The following is a 15,744-nucleotide window of genomic DNA, read 5'->3' on the forward strand; positions in this document are numbered from 1 at the left end:
CAGTACGTTCTTCTTCTTCAGCGGTATATCAAACCCCACAGACGGCGCAGCCTTTCCTCGGCTCCTTCATGTGGGGCCCAAACCTGAGTGTGCACAAGGCAGCCAGAAAGACTTTTATACACCAGGAAACCCCTCCTCCACACCATCTGATTGGCTGATTATCGCCTCAGAACACGCGATTGGCCCATTCAGTGATCACCCATCCAATGACAATGGGGCATTTCCTGTGCTCGTCAAAACAAGTGAGTCGGGCAGTTCAAAGGCGAGTCAGGGGCACTCTGCGCCAGAGGACACGGTCAAGGCTGGGCCTCTCGTGTGCCCAAGCTTGAATCCCCCTTGAATGACTCACAGCTGTTGTGATCCGTTTGCTGCGGCCTTCACAAGGCCGGGGGAATTCTGCATGCGTGTGACTCGCTTTTCACAGTGAGGCATCATAGTCTGGGGAAATATGTCCTCCTACAGCAGGTTTCCTCAGCAGGCTGCCTTTTCTACTCCTTGCACATTGCGGCAGGGCGCTCTCCGACAGCTGGCAGTGCCGTCTTTGCATTGATGCTGTCAATTTCCAATTAAGCAATTGAGGTGATATAAGTGCAGTGGCCTGATGTGACTCGTAAGGGGTGGGGGGGGGGGAGTCCAATGCATGACCTCATCCCGACCGATGTATCGTATGGACTACAGGCCGTCTGGGGTGGAGTTTTCTTTTTTGAAACCAGCCCATTAACCTTGGCCCAGTTCGCGATACGTTTGCATACCAAAGGCGTGGTTTTTTGTTTTATGCCAAGATTCCACTTCACTTTGTGTGTCTTTGTTCCCAGATCCAATGTTTACAACAGTGAATTTCCTCTCCCAGCACGAAGATTGATGATGTTAGGCGCATGCCAGCTAAGACTCTTTCATATCCCAGCTGTATTTATGTACTGTAAGCACAAACACTGGACTCCTGTACAGATTCCTATACAGTGAGCTACTGGTCAGCTCCAGCGCTACAGGCCCAGGTTTCCCTCATTCCTGTACAGAGAGCTACTGGTCAGCTCCAGAGCGACAGGCCCAGGTTTCCCTCATTCCGGTACAGAGAGCTACTGGTCAGCTCCAGAGCTACAGGCCCAGGTTTCCCTCATTCCTGTACAGAGAGCTACTGGTCAGCTCCAGCGCTACAGGCCCAGGTTTCCCTCATTCCGGTACAGAGAGCTACTGGTCAGCTCCAGCGCTACAGGCCCAGGTTTCCCTCATTCCTGTACAGAGAGCTACTGGTCAGCTCCAGAGCTACAGGCCCAGGTTTCCCTCATTCCGGTACAGAGAGCTACTGGTCAGCTCCAGCGCTACAGGCCCAGGTTTCCCTCATTCCGGTACAGAGAGCTACTGGTCAGCTCCAGAGCTACAGGCCCAGGTTTCTCTCATTCCGGTACAGAGAGCTACTGGTCAGCTCCAGCGCTACAGGCCCAGGTTTCCCTCATTCCTGTACAGAGAGCTACTGGTCAGCTCCAGCGCTACAGGCCCAGGTTTCCCTCATTCCTGTACAGAGAGCTACTGGTCAGCTCCAGCACTACAGGCCCAGGTTTCCCTCATTCCTGTGCAGAGAGCTACGATTTCCGTGTGAATATGCTTTTACTGCCTCATACACACACTCTTCCGATGGTGGCCAAATACACCACTGTGCTAAGAATGTGTGTGTGTGTGTATGAGGGGGCAGGATAAGACCAAAAAAAATATTCTGAAGCCTGGAAAACCGATCAAAAAGAAAACTGAGGACAAATGTAAATATTTTCTCCTGCTAGAATGTAACCACAGATTAAAAGCAGGGTTTTTTAATGGGAAATCGAGTAGCGGCCTTGTATAGGGTTCCAGCAGAAGCAAAAGGATTGTATTGTTTTCGCCTTTGAAAAGTTGTACCAGCAGTATTCCCGATGCTCAGATGGAACCCCTCCAAGAACAGAATCCTTCCCGTCTTCCGAGAGGTCGGATTGCGAAAGGCAGGGGATGCAGTGGGGATGTTTGTTTTCCTCGGAGCCTGGGAGTCGACGACGGGGCCTGAAAGGCGAGAGGCGCCAGTCCCCGCTGGCTGGCGTGCGAGATTGGCGCGCTGGCTGGAGCGTTCAGGGCTAGACGCTTCACGAGCTCCTCGGCGGGATAGGGATGATGGCGTTACACCGCAGTAAAAGCACAGTAAAGAGCCTGGGGCATGGAGAGCAAAGCTATAGACTGTGAGATCCACATGCTGGGCGTAAGCAAGGGGAAACACAATTGTACGGCAGCAGAGCTCTCCTCCGACAGCAGGCCATCAGCAGTGACTTCCTCTCATCTCTGCCCCCCGGCTCTGCCTCACTCCAGTGCAGTGCTGTTGTCTCCCAGCCAGCAACTGGGGGGACTGCAGACACCCCCTTCCACCCCCCAACCCCGCCTCCACTGTGCTGCACTGTAGCCAATCCAACCCAGCCGGACACGTCTCTAGGGAGCAGGAGGGGCTGCAGCACCCATGGAGAAAACGCACTCCAGTGTGGGGAGAGCGTGCAGACTCCACACAGACAGGTGCTGCAAGCTGGACTCACACCAGTTCGATTCAGTTCAGTCCACTCCAGCTGTTGCCTGCTTCCAGCCTTCCAGTTTGAGTAGACCTGATAAGGGAGAGGCATTGCAGGAACACTGCATATTCTGTCTAAATGAGGACCAGTCAGGAGGTGTCTTCAAGTCCACAGTTACGCAGGAGGTGTGCCTGTGGTTTAGAGTTACTCTGGGCCACAACAGCTGTGCTCACTGCTGTGAAGAGCAGCTGAATTGCCTGGTAGTATTGAATTTCATCCCTTTTGTTTCCTAGCATGTTTTGTTTACTGTGCCGATAAACTTTCTGCTACCAGAAAAGCTCCATGGCAATGCTTTATGTCCAAAGACAAATCCAGACGGGCTGTGCTGGGGGCTGTAACTGTACTGGGGGCTGTAATAGTACTGGGGACTGTAGCTGTACTGGGGGCCGTAGCTGTATGGTGGGGAGTAGTGGTACTGGAGGCTGTACCGATGTTGCGTGCTAGACCAGTTGGCTGTTCTCCAAGAATTCCCGAAGCCCTTTTCCATGACTCGAAAGCTCTGGAAGGACCAGGAGCAGGCATGCGGAGCTGTCTGTTCGTGTCTGATCTGGTTGAATCTGACATTCCCGAATAAAAAATGTTGGACAGAAGCAGGCAGTTTCTCAATGGCACGGCTCTCCTGAAACAGTGTGGGGTTTCAAACTCGGTGGATTGTTTTTGCGTCAAGTGGGAGTTGATACTCTCCCAGTAAACTCCTGTTGAGTAATGTCATGCGCTGGAATTGTTTTTTTTTCTTTTTCAAAGTTCCCTTTTTTAATTTGACCATACTTGCGTAATTGTTTAAACTCCCGAAACAACTCCTTGACCCAACATTGTTACTGGAGACTTGCTGACTCCAGTAAAAAAGACTTGCTGGAGTTGCTGCAGGCGGCTGGGAGCAGCTCCCGTCGGTCTCTCGGGACACAGGAGCTGAGAAAGGGAGAAGAATTCCATGGATCCCGATTCCAGCCATCTTCTAACGGCTTTCAGTTCAGGGATCCAGGGGAGCTGGAGACTATCCCAGTAAGCACTGATAAAACACCAGTCCATCACAGGGCACACAGACACTCCTCCTCACACCAGGGCCAGTTTTCCCAGAAGCCAGTTACCCCTCCAGCATGTCTCTGTGCTGTGGGTGGAAACCGGAGCTCCTGAAGGAAACGCTGGTGGACACAGGGAGAGCATGCAGACTCCACACAGACAGCACCCCAGGTCCGGAATGGCACCCAGGGCCTCAGCTCACCACTGCGCCCCCCGTGCTGCCCTGTATCCCACTTCACTGTCATTTGACAGTGACAGCAGGAAGCCGTGAATCCGTGCCCGGACAGCGTCGCTGCTCTCTCCTCCTGTCGAGCTCGCCGTTCCCTCGCACGTCTCCAGCGTCCGCCGGCTTCCCCGGGGAAGCGCACTGCTGCAGTTCTCGGCTTCATGGGACGCGCACCCCCGTCGTGGGACTGGAGTCTCCTGGGGCGTCACGGCCTGCCGTCTGCGTTGGTCACTCTGCAGGCGGCAGGTCGCTGTCAGTCCATTCGAGATGAGCAGCGAGTGGGGGTCAGAGCCCAGCCGCCCCCCTGCCCTGCCAGGAGCTCCTGGGCTATGCATTCTTATTTATCGCCACTGCTTGAGAAAACCGAGTTGTGAGGAATTGAGGAAAAAGCTGTTACTGTTGGCAGCACGTCTCCTCGTCCAAGGAAACATACACTTATTTGTGTATTTTCACACACATGCTGACAGCCTGCTCACCTGTCAGCCTGCTCACCTGTCTGAGTGTCAGCCTGCTCACCTGTCTGTCTGTCTGAGTGTCAGCCTGCTCACCTGTCTGTCTGTCTGAGTGTCAGCCTGCTCACCTGTCTGTCTGTCTGTCTGTCTGAGTGTCAGCCTGCTCACCTGTCTGTCTGTCTGTCTGTCAGCCTGCTCACCTGTCTGAGTGTCAGCCTGCTCACCTGTCTGAGTGTCAGCCTGCTCACCTGTCTGTCTGTCTGTCTGTCTGTCTGTCTGTCTGTCTGTCTGTCAGCCTGCTCACCTGTCTGAGTGTCAGCCTGCTCACCTGTCTGTCTGTCTGAGTGTCAGCCTGCTCACCTGTCTGTCTGTCTGTCTGTCTGTCAGCCTGCTCACCTGTCTGAGTGTCAGCCTGCTCGTCTGTCTGTCAGCCTGCTCACCTGTCTGTCTGTCTGTCAGCCTGCTCACCTGTCTGTCTGTCTGTCTGTCAGCCTGCTCACCTGTCTCTGTCTGTCAGCCTGCTCACCTGTCTGACTGTCTGTCTGTCTGTCAGCCCGCTCGCCTGTCTGTCTGTCTGAGTCTCAGCCTGCTCACCTGTCTGTCTGTCTGAGTGTCACCTGTTCATTTACCTGCCTGTTACCCTGCTGACCCCCCTGCTGCCTATCAGTCTGCTCACGTTTACTTGTCTGTGTGCAATCAGAGCGAAACAGGAAGTCAGGCAGTCTGTACGCAGCTCAGAACAGGAAGCTGGGAGCGAGTTGCAGGAACGGAAGCTGCAGGCTCAGCTGCTGCACACCCAGAAGGTCCCGTTCGCGGTTCGCGGTGGCCCCAGCATACTGTACGCCTGCGGGCCTCATCCTGCCTGGTTCCTTCGGCAAAGCAGCGGATAACCACAGAAAAAGTGAATAGTGTCGGCAGTCTATACGGGCAAAAAAAGGACAAGAAGGGGATCGTTTAAAACCGAAAATGATCCCACGACAGGACAGACCCTTTGGGAAGGTGTGCAGGCGGGGTTTGAAAACAGCCCGACCTGCCCCTGACGTTATCAGGGGTTACTGTTTGGGGAGGACATCCTGTTGAAACCACGATCAAAGCTTGACAAAGCAAACAAGCTGTGACAGTACAACTGTGGCACAAAAGCTGGGGGGGGAAATGTGAGGCACCGTGAACACCCAGGAGCATCCTCAAGGTCCCTCTGTCCCCGGGAGGGAGAAACACAATCATCCTTCTCCGAGCTCTCAGTGGGTCCCCGTCCCCTTATCTGGCGCGGGGAGCGCTGTATCAGTGGACGTAGCTGGTGTTTCAGCGCAGGCTGGCCCGTGGCCTTCCTGAGCCCTTCCATGTGCCTCCCTCAGATAAGGACTCCAGGAAGTTGCTTTCGAAACGGGCCCTCGGCCCCCGTCCGTGCACGGCAGCGGGCTGGCCAATCAGAGGGCAGCAGGCGGCGCCACGCCTCTGGAGCGGCACACACTGACACACACTCAGTGTGACTGCGACTGGCTGAGCCTCTCAGTGCGGGCTCTCCTGCCAAACTCCGCACGGCCTCAGGAGCTTGTGGATCTCCACGCGGCTCGTCCCCCTGTGACTCACGATTTCCATGTTTCCAGCGCAGTCATGACTGTGCTGGGCTGCCAACAGAAACAGCAGACGGCAAGAGAACGTGGATTCCAACAGGAAATCTGTAGAGACGCGTCTGCTTGAAACCAGCACAGCTCTTCCTCTCTGCCTTCGCCCGCCCTCACTCTGTCTCCTCTTCCTCTCCACCCAGGCCTGACGATGGCGCTGTGGAAGCAGGTGCAGCTCCTGCCCACGCAGACCCTGAGTGAGCTGTACCCCAGCAGCTTCCCCATCGACGTGCGGCACTACCTCGCCAGCTGGATCGAGGAGCAGCGCTGGTATGGCACGCACGGACCGGTCTGGAGCAGAGAGACAGGCCGACTTACAGACACACACACAGACAGTCCGAGGGGCACACACACCGAATCAGGGGAAGGATGGACAGAGAGGGAGATGGGCTGATTGGTAGCTCAGATAGACAGATACAGAGACAGACAGAGACTGATGCACAGTATGTGGACAAGCGCACCTGAACAACCGACAGACTGATGAGCTGAGACACTGGGAGACTTTGTGGTTGATCGACAAGCACAGAGACAAACTGGTGGACAGAGAGACGCACAGACACAGATTGATTGACGGTTGTGAACAGAGAGGTGCACAGACAGAGTGATTGATGGGCACAGACAGATTGATCGACAGGCGTGAACAGCGACGGGCACAGACACAGAGTGATCGACAGGTGTGAACAGCGACGGGCACAGACACAGATTGATCCGACGGTTGTGAACAGAGAGGTGCACAGACAGAGTGATCGATGGGCACAGACAGATTGATCGACAGGCGTGAAAGGAGACGGGCACAGACACAGAGTGATCGACATGCGTGAACAGAGACAGGGGCACAGACACAGATTGATCGACAGGCGTGAACAGAGACAGGGGCACAGACACAGAGTGATCGACATGCATGAACAGAGACAGGGGCACAGACACAGAGTGATCGACAGACATGAACAGAGACAGGGGCACAGACACAGAGTGATCGACATGCATGAACAGAGACAGGGGCACAGACACAGAGTGATCGACAGGCGTGAACGGAGACGGGCACAGACACAGAGTGATCGACAGACATGAACAGAGACAGGTGCACAGACACAGAGTGATCGACATGCGTGAACAGAGACAGGGGCACAGACACAGAGTGATTGACATGCATGAACAGAGACAGGGGCACAGACACAGAGTGATCGACAGACATGAACAGAGACAGGGGCACAGACACAGAGTGATCGACATGCATGAACAGAGACAGGGGCACAGACACAGAGTGATCGACAGGCGTGAACGGAGACGGGCACAGACACAGAGTGATCGACATGCGTGAACAGAGACAGGGGCACAGACACATAGTGATCGACAGACGTGAACAGAGACAGGTGCACAAACACAGATTGATCGACAGGCGTGAACGGAGACGGGCACAGACACAGAGTGATCGACATGCGTGAACAGAGACAGGGGCACAGACACAGAGTGATCGACATGCTTGAACAGAGACGGGCACAGACACAGAGTGATCGACAGACATGAACAGAGACAGGGGCACAGACACAGAGTGATCGACAGACATGAACAGAGACAGGTGCACAGACACAGAGTGATCGACATGCGTGAACAGAGACAGGGGCACAGACACAGAGTGATTGACATGCATGAACAGAGACAGGGGCACAGACACAGAGTGATCGACATGCATGAACAGAGACAGGGGCACAGACACAGAGTGATCGACATGCATGAACAGAGACAGGGGCACAGACACAGAGTGATCGACAGGCCTGCTGAGACAGGTGACAGACTGGGATGTGCGCAGTCACATACTGTTATCACTGTGTCCTGGCAGGGAGGAGTTTGACCTGGAGGACCCCAGCGGCGAGCCGGCCGCCCTGGACCTGCTGGAGAAGATCACGGCCTACCTGACCAGTCTGGCCCAGCACAACCCAGATGTGGTGGAAAAGATGAGGCTGCAGCAGGTCGTCAGGAACATGGTAATTTCCTCTAGTCCATCCAGGGGCCACGTCAACAATACTACATTCATCTAGTTAAAGGGAAGATTTAATCCTTATGTCTGTACCCTCGTTAAGGCCACAGGATCTGTATTTAATACTGCAGTCTGTACCCTCGTTAAGGCCACAGGATCTGTATTTAATACTGCAGTCTGTACCTTCGTTAAGACCACAGGATCTGTATTTAATACTGCAGTCTGTACCCTCGTTAAGGCCACAGGATCTGTATTTAATACTGCAGTCTGTACCCTCGTTAAGGGCACAGGATCTGTATTTAATATTGCAGTCTGTACCCTCGTTAAGGGCACAGGATCTGTATTTAATACTGCAGTCTGTACCCTCGTTAAGGCCACAGGATCTGTATTTAATACTGCAGTCTGTACCCTCGTTAAGGGCACAGGATCTGTATTTAATACTGCAGTCTGTACCCTTGTTAAGGCCACAGGGTACATGTGTAAACCTGCAGTCTGCCTGTTTCTATGACGTTGGCTGCGCTGGCTGCTGACTGTCTCTGCTCTTCCAGAGTGCGTTCCGCTCTCAGCCCCTCCAGCTGGTCGCCACGGTGCAGGACATCCTGAAGAAGGAGAGAGCCCTGCTCAACCAGTTGGTAAACACCCCTGCCTCTTACCCCACACACAGCACTGCTCACGCCTTCTGACGTCTCCCACCAAATAGCAGCACAGCTTTTAACATCAGTAGTGGCAGTAACAGCAGACACAGGAGCAACAGCAGCACATACCTGTAGGAGCAGTCAATTTAATGCCATTGATCACAACAGTAGGAGGTGAATGTGTACCAGTGGAGTAAGAACATTAGTACTCACAGTAAGAGCAGTAGGAGGTGTGAGTGTAGCAGTGGAGTAAGATCATTAGTACTCACAGTAAGAGCAGTTGGAGGTGTGAGTGTACCAGTGGAGTAAGATCATTAGTACTCACAGTAAGAGCAGTAGGAGGTGAGTGTGTACCAGTGGAGTAAGATCATTAGTACTCACAGTAAGAGCAGTAGGAGGTGTGAGTGTACCAGTGGAGTAAGATCATTAGTACTCACAGTAAGAGCAGTAGGAGGTGTGAGTGTAGCAGTGGAGTAAGATCATTAGTACTCACAGTAAGAGCAGTTGGAGGTGTGAGTGTACCAGTGGAGTAAGATCATTAGTACTCACAGTAAGAGCAGTAGGAGGTGTGAGTGTAGCAGTGGAGTAAGATCATTAGTACTCACAGTAAGAGCAGTTGGAGGTGTGAGTGTACCAGTGGAGTAAGATCATTAGTACTCACAGTAAGAGCAGTAGGAGGTGTGAGTGTAGCAGTGGAGTAAGATCATTAGTACTCACAGTAAGAGCAGTTGGAGGTGTGAGTGTAGCAGTGGAGTAAGATCATTAGTACTCACAGTAAGAGCAGTAGGAGGTGTGAGTGTAGCAGTGGAGTAAGATCATTAGTACTCACGGTAAGAGCAGTAGGAGGTGAGTGTGTAGCAGTGGAGTAAGATCATTAGTACTCACAGTAAGAGCAGTAGGAGGTGTGAGTGTAGCAGTGGAGTAAGATCATTAGTACTCACGGTAAGAGCAGTAGGAGGTGAGTGTGTAGCAGTGGAGTAAGATCATTAGTACTCACAGTAAGAGCAGTAGGAGGTGAGTGTGTACCAGTGGAGTAAGATCATTAGTACTCACAGTAAGAGCAGTAGGAGGTGTGAGTGTAGCATTGGAGTAAGATCATTAGTACTCACAGTAAGAGCAGTAGGAGGTGAGTGTGTACCAGTGGAGTAAGATCATTAGTACTCACAGTAAGAGCAGTAGGAGGTGTGAGTGTACCAGTGGAGTAAGATCATTAGTACTCACGGTAAGAGCAGTAGGAGGTGAGTGTGTAGCAGTGGAGTAAGATCATTAGTACTCACAGTAAGAGCAGTAGGAGGTGATTGTGTACCAGTGGAGTAAGATCATTAGTACTCACAGTAAGAGCAGTAGGAGGTGTGAGTGTAGCACTGGAGTAAGATCATTAGTACTCACAGTAAGAGCAGTAGGAGGTGATTGTGTACCAGTGGAGTAAGATCATTAGTACTCACAGTAAGAGCAGTAGGAGGTGTGAGTGTAGCACTGGAGTAAGATCATTAGTACTCACAGTAAGAGCAGTAGGAGGTGTGAGTGTAGCAGTGGAGTAAGATCATTAGTACTCACAGTAAGAGCAGTAGGAGGTGTGAGTGTAGCACTGGAGTAAGATCATTAGTACTCACAGTAAGAGCAGTAGGAGGTGAGTGTGTACCAGTGGAGTAAGATCATTAGTACTCACAGTAAGAGCAGTAGGAGGTGAGTGTGTACCAGTGGAGTAAGAACATTAGTACTCACAGTAAGAGCAGTAGGAGGTGTGAGTGTAGCACTGGAGTAAGATCATTAGTACTCACAGTAAGAGCAGTAGGAGGTGAGTGTGTACCAGTGGAGTAAGATCATTAGTACTCACAGTAAGAGCAGTAGGAGGTGAGTGTGTACCAGTGGAGTAAGAACATTAGTACTCACAGTAAGAGCAGTAGGAGGTGTGAGTGTAGCATTGGAGTAAGATCATTAGTACTCACAGTAAGAGCAGTAGGAGGTGAGTGTGTACCAGTGGAGTAAGATTATAAGTACTCACAGTAAGAGCAGTAGGAGGTGAGTGTGTACCAGTGGAGTAAGATCATTAGTACTCACAGTAAGAGCAGTAGAAGGTGAGTGTGTACCAGTGGAGTAAGAACATTAGTACTCACAGTAAGAGCAGTAGGAGGTGTGAGTGTAGCATTGGAGTAAGATCATTAGTACTCACAGTAAGAGCAGTAGGAGGTGAGTGTGTACCAGTGGAGTAAGAACATTAGTACTCACAGTAAGAGCAGTAGAAGGTGAGTGTGTACCAGTGGAGTAAGAACATTAGTACTCACAGTAAGAGCAGTAGGAGGTGTGAGTGTAGCATTGGAGTAAGATCATTAGTACTCACGGTAAGAGCAGTAGGAGGTGTGAGTGTAGCATTGGAGTAAGATCATTAGTACTCACAGTAAGAGCAGTAGGAGGTGAGTGTGTACCAGTGGAGTAAGATCATTAGTACTCACAGTAAGAGCAGTAGGAGGTGAGTGTGTACCAGTGGAGTAAGAACATTAGTACTCACAGTAAGAGCAGTAGGAGGTGTGAGTGTAGCATTGGAGTAAGATCATTAGTACTCACGGTAAGAGCAGTAGGAGGTGTGAGTGTAGCATTGGAGTAAGATCATTAGTACTCACAGTAAGAGCAGTAGGAGGTGAGTGTGTACCAGTGGAGTAAGATCATTAGTACTCACAGTAAGAGCAGTAGGAGGTGAGTGTGTACCAGTGGAGTAAGATCATTAGTACTCACAGTAAGAGCAGTAGGAGGTGTGAGTGTAGCATTGGAGTAAGAACATTAGTACTCACAGTAAGAGCAGTAGGAGGTGTGAGTGTAGCATTGGAGTAAGATCATTAGTACTCACAGTAAGAGCAGTAGGAGGTGAGTGTGTACCAGTGGAGTAAGATCATTAGTACTCACAGTAAGAGCAGTAGGAGGTGAGTGTGTACCAGTGGAGTAAGATCATTAGTACTCACAGTAAGAGCAGTAGGAGGTGAGTGTGTACCAGTGGAGTAAGAACACAAGAACCAGCCGCAGCTGCAGCTCTCACTATATCAGTTATAACAGCACACCCCCTCCTCTCTCCCTTCTCTCCTACTCCTGCCAGGTGTTCCCCCCGTCCCCCAGGAACCCCCAGTGCCCTCCAGCCGCCTCTTCTCTGCCGGGGGGGGCCCCGGTGTCCGCGTCCGCAGCCCAGGGCAGCAAGGGCGCCCTGCGAGAGGAGAGGAGGAGGGAGCTGGACCAGCTGGTGGTCCGGGTTCTGGACATCCAGAAATGCCGTCAGAAGATCCACCAGCTGCAGGAGGAGCTGAACTGGGACAGACAGAACTGCGAGTCCATGCAGGGTGGGTGGTGTGGGGGGTTATACCACCTGATCTTGGATATCTACAGCAGCTCCCACACATAGGAGACACTGCTGTGCACTCTGAGGAGACAAGTTCCCATATTTAATACTGCAGTCTGTACCCTCGTTAAGGGCACAGGATCTGTATTTAATACTGCAGTCTGTACTCTCGTTAAGGGCACAGGATCTGTATTTAATACTGCAGTCTGTACCCTCATTAAGACCACAGGATCTGTATTTAATACTACAGTCTGTACCCTCGTTAAGGGCACAGTATCTGTATTTAATACTGCAGTCTGTACCCTCATTAAGACCACAGGATCTGTATTTAATACTGCAGTCTGTACCCTCGTTAAGACCACAGGATCTGTATTTAATACTGCAGTCTGTACCTTTGTTAAGACCACAGGATCTGTATTTAATACTGCAGTCTGTACCCTCGTTAAGGCCACAGGATCTGTATTTAATACTGCAGTCTGTACCCTCGTTAAGGGCACAGGATCTGTATTTAATACTGCAGTCTGTACCCTCGTTAAGGGCACAGGATCTGTATTTAATACTGCAGTCTGTACTCTCGTTAAGGGCACAGGATCTGTATTTAATACTGCAGTCTGTACCCTCATTAAGACCACAGGATCTGTATTTAATACTACAGTCTGTACCCTCGTTAAGGGCACAGTATCTGTATTTAATACTGCAGTCTGTACCCTCATTAAGACCACAGGATCTGTATTTAATACTGCAGTCTGTACCCTCGTTAAGACCACAGGATCTGTATTTAATACTGCAGTCTGTACCTTCGTTAAGACCACAGGATCTGTATTTAATACTGCAGTCTGTACCCTCGTTAAGACCACAGGATCTGTATTTAATACTGCAGTCTGTACCTTTGTTAAGACCACAGGATCTGTATTTAATACTGCAGTCTGTACCCTCGTTAAGGCCACAGGATCTGTATTTAATACTGCAGTCTGTACCCTCGTTAAGGGCACAGGATCTGTATTTAATACTGCAGTCTGTACCCTCGTTAAGGGCACAGGATCTGTATTTAATACTGCAGTCTGTACTCTCGTTAAGGGCACAGGATCTGTATTTAATACTGCAGTCTGTACCCTCATTAAGACCACAGGATCTGTATTTAATACTACAGTCTGTACCCTCGTTAAGGGCACAGTATCTGTATTTAATACTGCAGTCTGTACCCTCATTAAGACCACAGGATCTGTATTTAATACTGCAGTCTGTACCCTCGTTAAGACCACAGGATCTGTATTTAATACTGCAGTCTGTACCTTCGTTAAGACCACAGGATCTGTATTTAATACTGCAGTCTGTACCCTCGTTAAGGCCACAGGATCTGTATTTAATACTGCAGTCTGTACCCTCGTTAAGGGCACAGGATCTGTATTTAATACTGCAGTCTGTACCCTCGTTAAGGGCACAGGATCTGTATTTAATACTGCAGTCTGTACCCTCGTTTAGGGCACAGGATCTGTATTTAATACTGCAGTCTGTACCCTCGTTAAGGCCACAGGATCTGTATTTAATACTGCAGTCTGTACCCTCGTTAAGGCCACAGGATCTGTATTTAATACTGCAGTCTGTACCCTCGTTAAGGCCACAGGATCTGTATTTAATACTGCAGTCTGTACCCTCGTTAAGGGCACAGGATCTGTATTTAATATTGCAGTCTGTACCCTCGTTAAGGGCACAGGATCTGTATTTAATACTGCAGTCTGTACCCTCGTTAAGGCCACAGGATCTGTATTTAATACTGCAGTCTGTACCCTCGTTAAGGGCACAGGATCTGTATTTAATACTGCAGTCTGTACCCTCGTTAAGGGCACAGGATCTGTATTTAATACTGCAGTCTGTACCCTCGTTAAGGGCACAGGATCTGTCTTTAATACTGCAGCCTGTACCCTCATTACGGACACAGGATCTGTATTTAAAAGCTGCCTTGTGTCCCTCTGCAGCCCAGGTCCAACAGAACAAGAAGAGTGGGTCAGATCCAAAGCTGGCAGAGAGCTGCACCAACCTGCAGAATCGCATCCAGCAACTGGAGTTCAACTGCCAGGGACTCGCCAAGGTAACACACGACTGTACAGACACAGACACACTCCCACAGGAGCAGGCCGGACACAGACACACTCCCACAGGAGCAGGCCGGACACAGACACACTCCCACAGGAGCAGGCCACATACACAGACACACTCCCACAGGAGCAGGCCGGACACAGACACACTCCCACAGGAGCAGGGGGGACACAGACACACTCCCACAGGAGCAGGGGGGACACAGACACACTCCCACAGGAGCAGGCCACGTACACAGACACACTCCCACAGGAGCAGGCCGGACACAGACACACTCCCACAGGAGCAGGCCGGACACAGACACACTCCCACAGGAGCAGGGGGGACACAGACACACTCCCACAGGAGCAGGCCGGACACAGACACACTCCCACAGGAGCAGGCCACGTACACAGACACTCCCGCAGGAGCAGGCCGGACACAGACACACTCCCACAGGAGCAGGCCGGACACAGACACACTCCCACAGGAGCAGGCCGGACACAGACACACTCCCACAGGAGCAGGCCGGACACAGACACACTCCAGTGCCTGGGAGGTGGGAGATGTGTAGCAGTGTGGGGCAGGTGCACACGGGGCCAGTGTCTGGGAGGTGGGAGATGTGTAGCAGTGTGGGGCAGTGTGGGGCAGGTGCACACGGGGCCAGTGTCTGGGAGGTGGGAGATGTGTAGCAGTGTGGCACAGGTGCACACGGGGCCAGTGTCTGGGAGGTGGGAGATGTGTAGCAGTGTGTAGCAGTGTGGGACAGGTGCACACGGGGCCAGTGTCTGGGAGGTGGGAGATGTGTAGCAGTGTGGGACAGTGTGGGGCAGGTGCACACGGGGGCAGTGTCTGGGAGGTGGGAGATGTGTAGCAGTGTGGGACAGGTGCACACAGGGCCAGTGCCTGGGAGATGGTAGATGTGTAGCAGTGTGGGGCAGGTGCACTTAGGGCCAGTGTCTGGGAGGTGGGAGATCTGCCTCACCGACTCTCTGCTCTTGGGCTCTGCAGCAACGGCTCCAGTTCCTGCAGGAGGGCGTGTCCAGCCTGGACCAGTGCCAGGCCCACCTGCTGCTGTGGCTGCGAGCCTGGCGCCGCGAGCAGCACCTGGCTACCATCGGGGCTCCCTTCGACGACAACCTGGCGCCCCTGCAGACATGGTGAGAACCCCGTCATGGTCGCCTGCTCCCACACCGCCCAGCAGTACACAAAGACACTCCCAGGTTCTCCTGCAGTGACACATACAGCACTCCCCGACACTGAGGCATCACACATTCCTGGAATAGTGCGGGGGCGCTCTGCCTCACTGGCACTCCTCTCCTGGCCTGTGGAGCAGGGAACGCCCCCCTCAGCCTGCCCTGCAGAGAGCAGCTCGGCCACGGACGGGACATTTGCATATGATTTGCTTCTGTCCTGATAACGGTGATGGGGTTATCTGGTGATCTGAAGTGTTCTGTGAAGTGGAACGATTATCAGCTCTCTCCAGCTCTGTCCCTCCATCAGCAGGCCTGGTCTGGGGCCGTTTCAGGTTTGATCATCTTCGAAATACTCGGTGAGCCCATGAAGTACGCGGCGGGTCATGTTGTAAAGATAATTCCAGCCCCTCGAAACGTACCTTGGATAACGGCGTCAGATGCATTAAGGAAGAAGAACAATAAGAACAGGAGAAAGATAATTCCCCGGACTACAGAATGGGACTTTTTTAATTCCCATCAGGAATTCCATATTTCCCCCATCAGTGTCCGAGGAAGAGAAATGGAATGAACCCTCTATTCGTACACATGATTAATATTTTTTTTTAAAGACACATATTCAGCCTGTAAAGTCT

General features: G+C 51.8%; 1 protein-coding gene across 1 annotated transcript in view; it reads left to right on the top strand.

The window, feature by feature from the left end:
• Positions 1-15,744, top strand: part of stat6 (signal transducer and activator of transcription 6, interleukin-4 induced) — a 48,558-nt gene that overhangs the window by 17,993 nt on the left and 14,821 nt on the right. The window contains exons 2-7 of the mRNA XM_088633515.1: positions 6,046-6,172; positions 7,743-7,887; positions 8,429-8,512; positions 11,604-11,841; positions 13,817-13,929; positions 14,928-15,076. Of these exons, the coding sequence (XP_088489641.1) occupies positions 6,054-6,172; positions 7,743-7,887; positions 8,429-8,512; positions 11,604-11,841; positions 13,817-13,929; positions 14,928-15,076 (848 nt within the window). The 5' untranslated portion in view covers positions 6,046-6,053. The remainder of the gene's footprint in view (positions 1-6,045; positions 6,173-7,742; positions 7,888-8,428; positions 8,513-11,603; positions 11,842-13,816; positions 13,930-14,927; positions 15,077-15,744) is intronic.

The sequence above is a fragment of the Lepisosteus platostomus genome, chromosome 1, assembly GCF_059453375.1.
Source record: "Lepisosteus platostomus isolate fLepPlt1 chromosome 1, fLepPlt1.hap1, whole genome shotgun sequence".
In the NCBI taxonomy this organism is placed as follows: domain Eukaryota; kingdom Metazoa; phylum Chordata; class Actinopteri; order Semionotiformes; family Lepisosteidae; genus Lepisosteus; species Lepisosteus platostomus.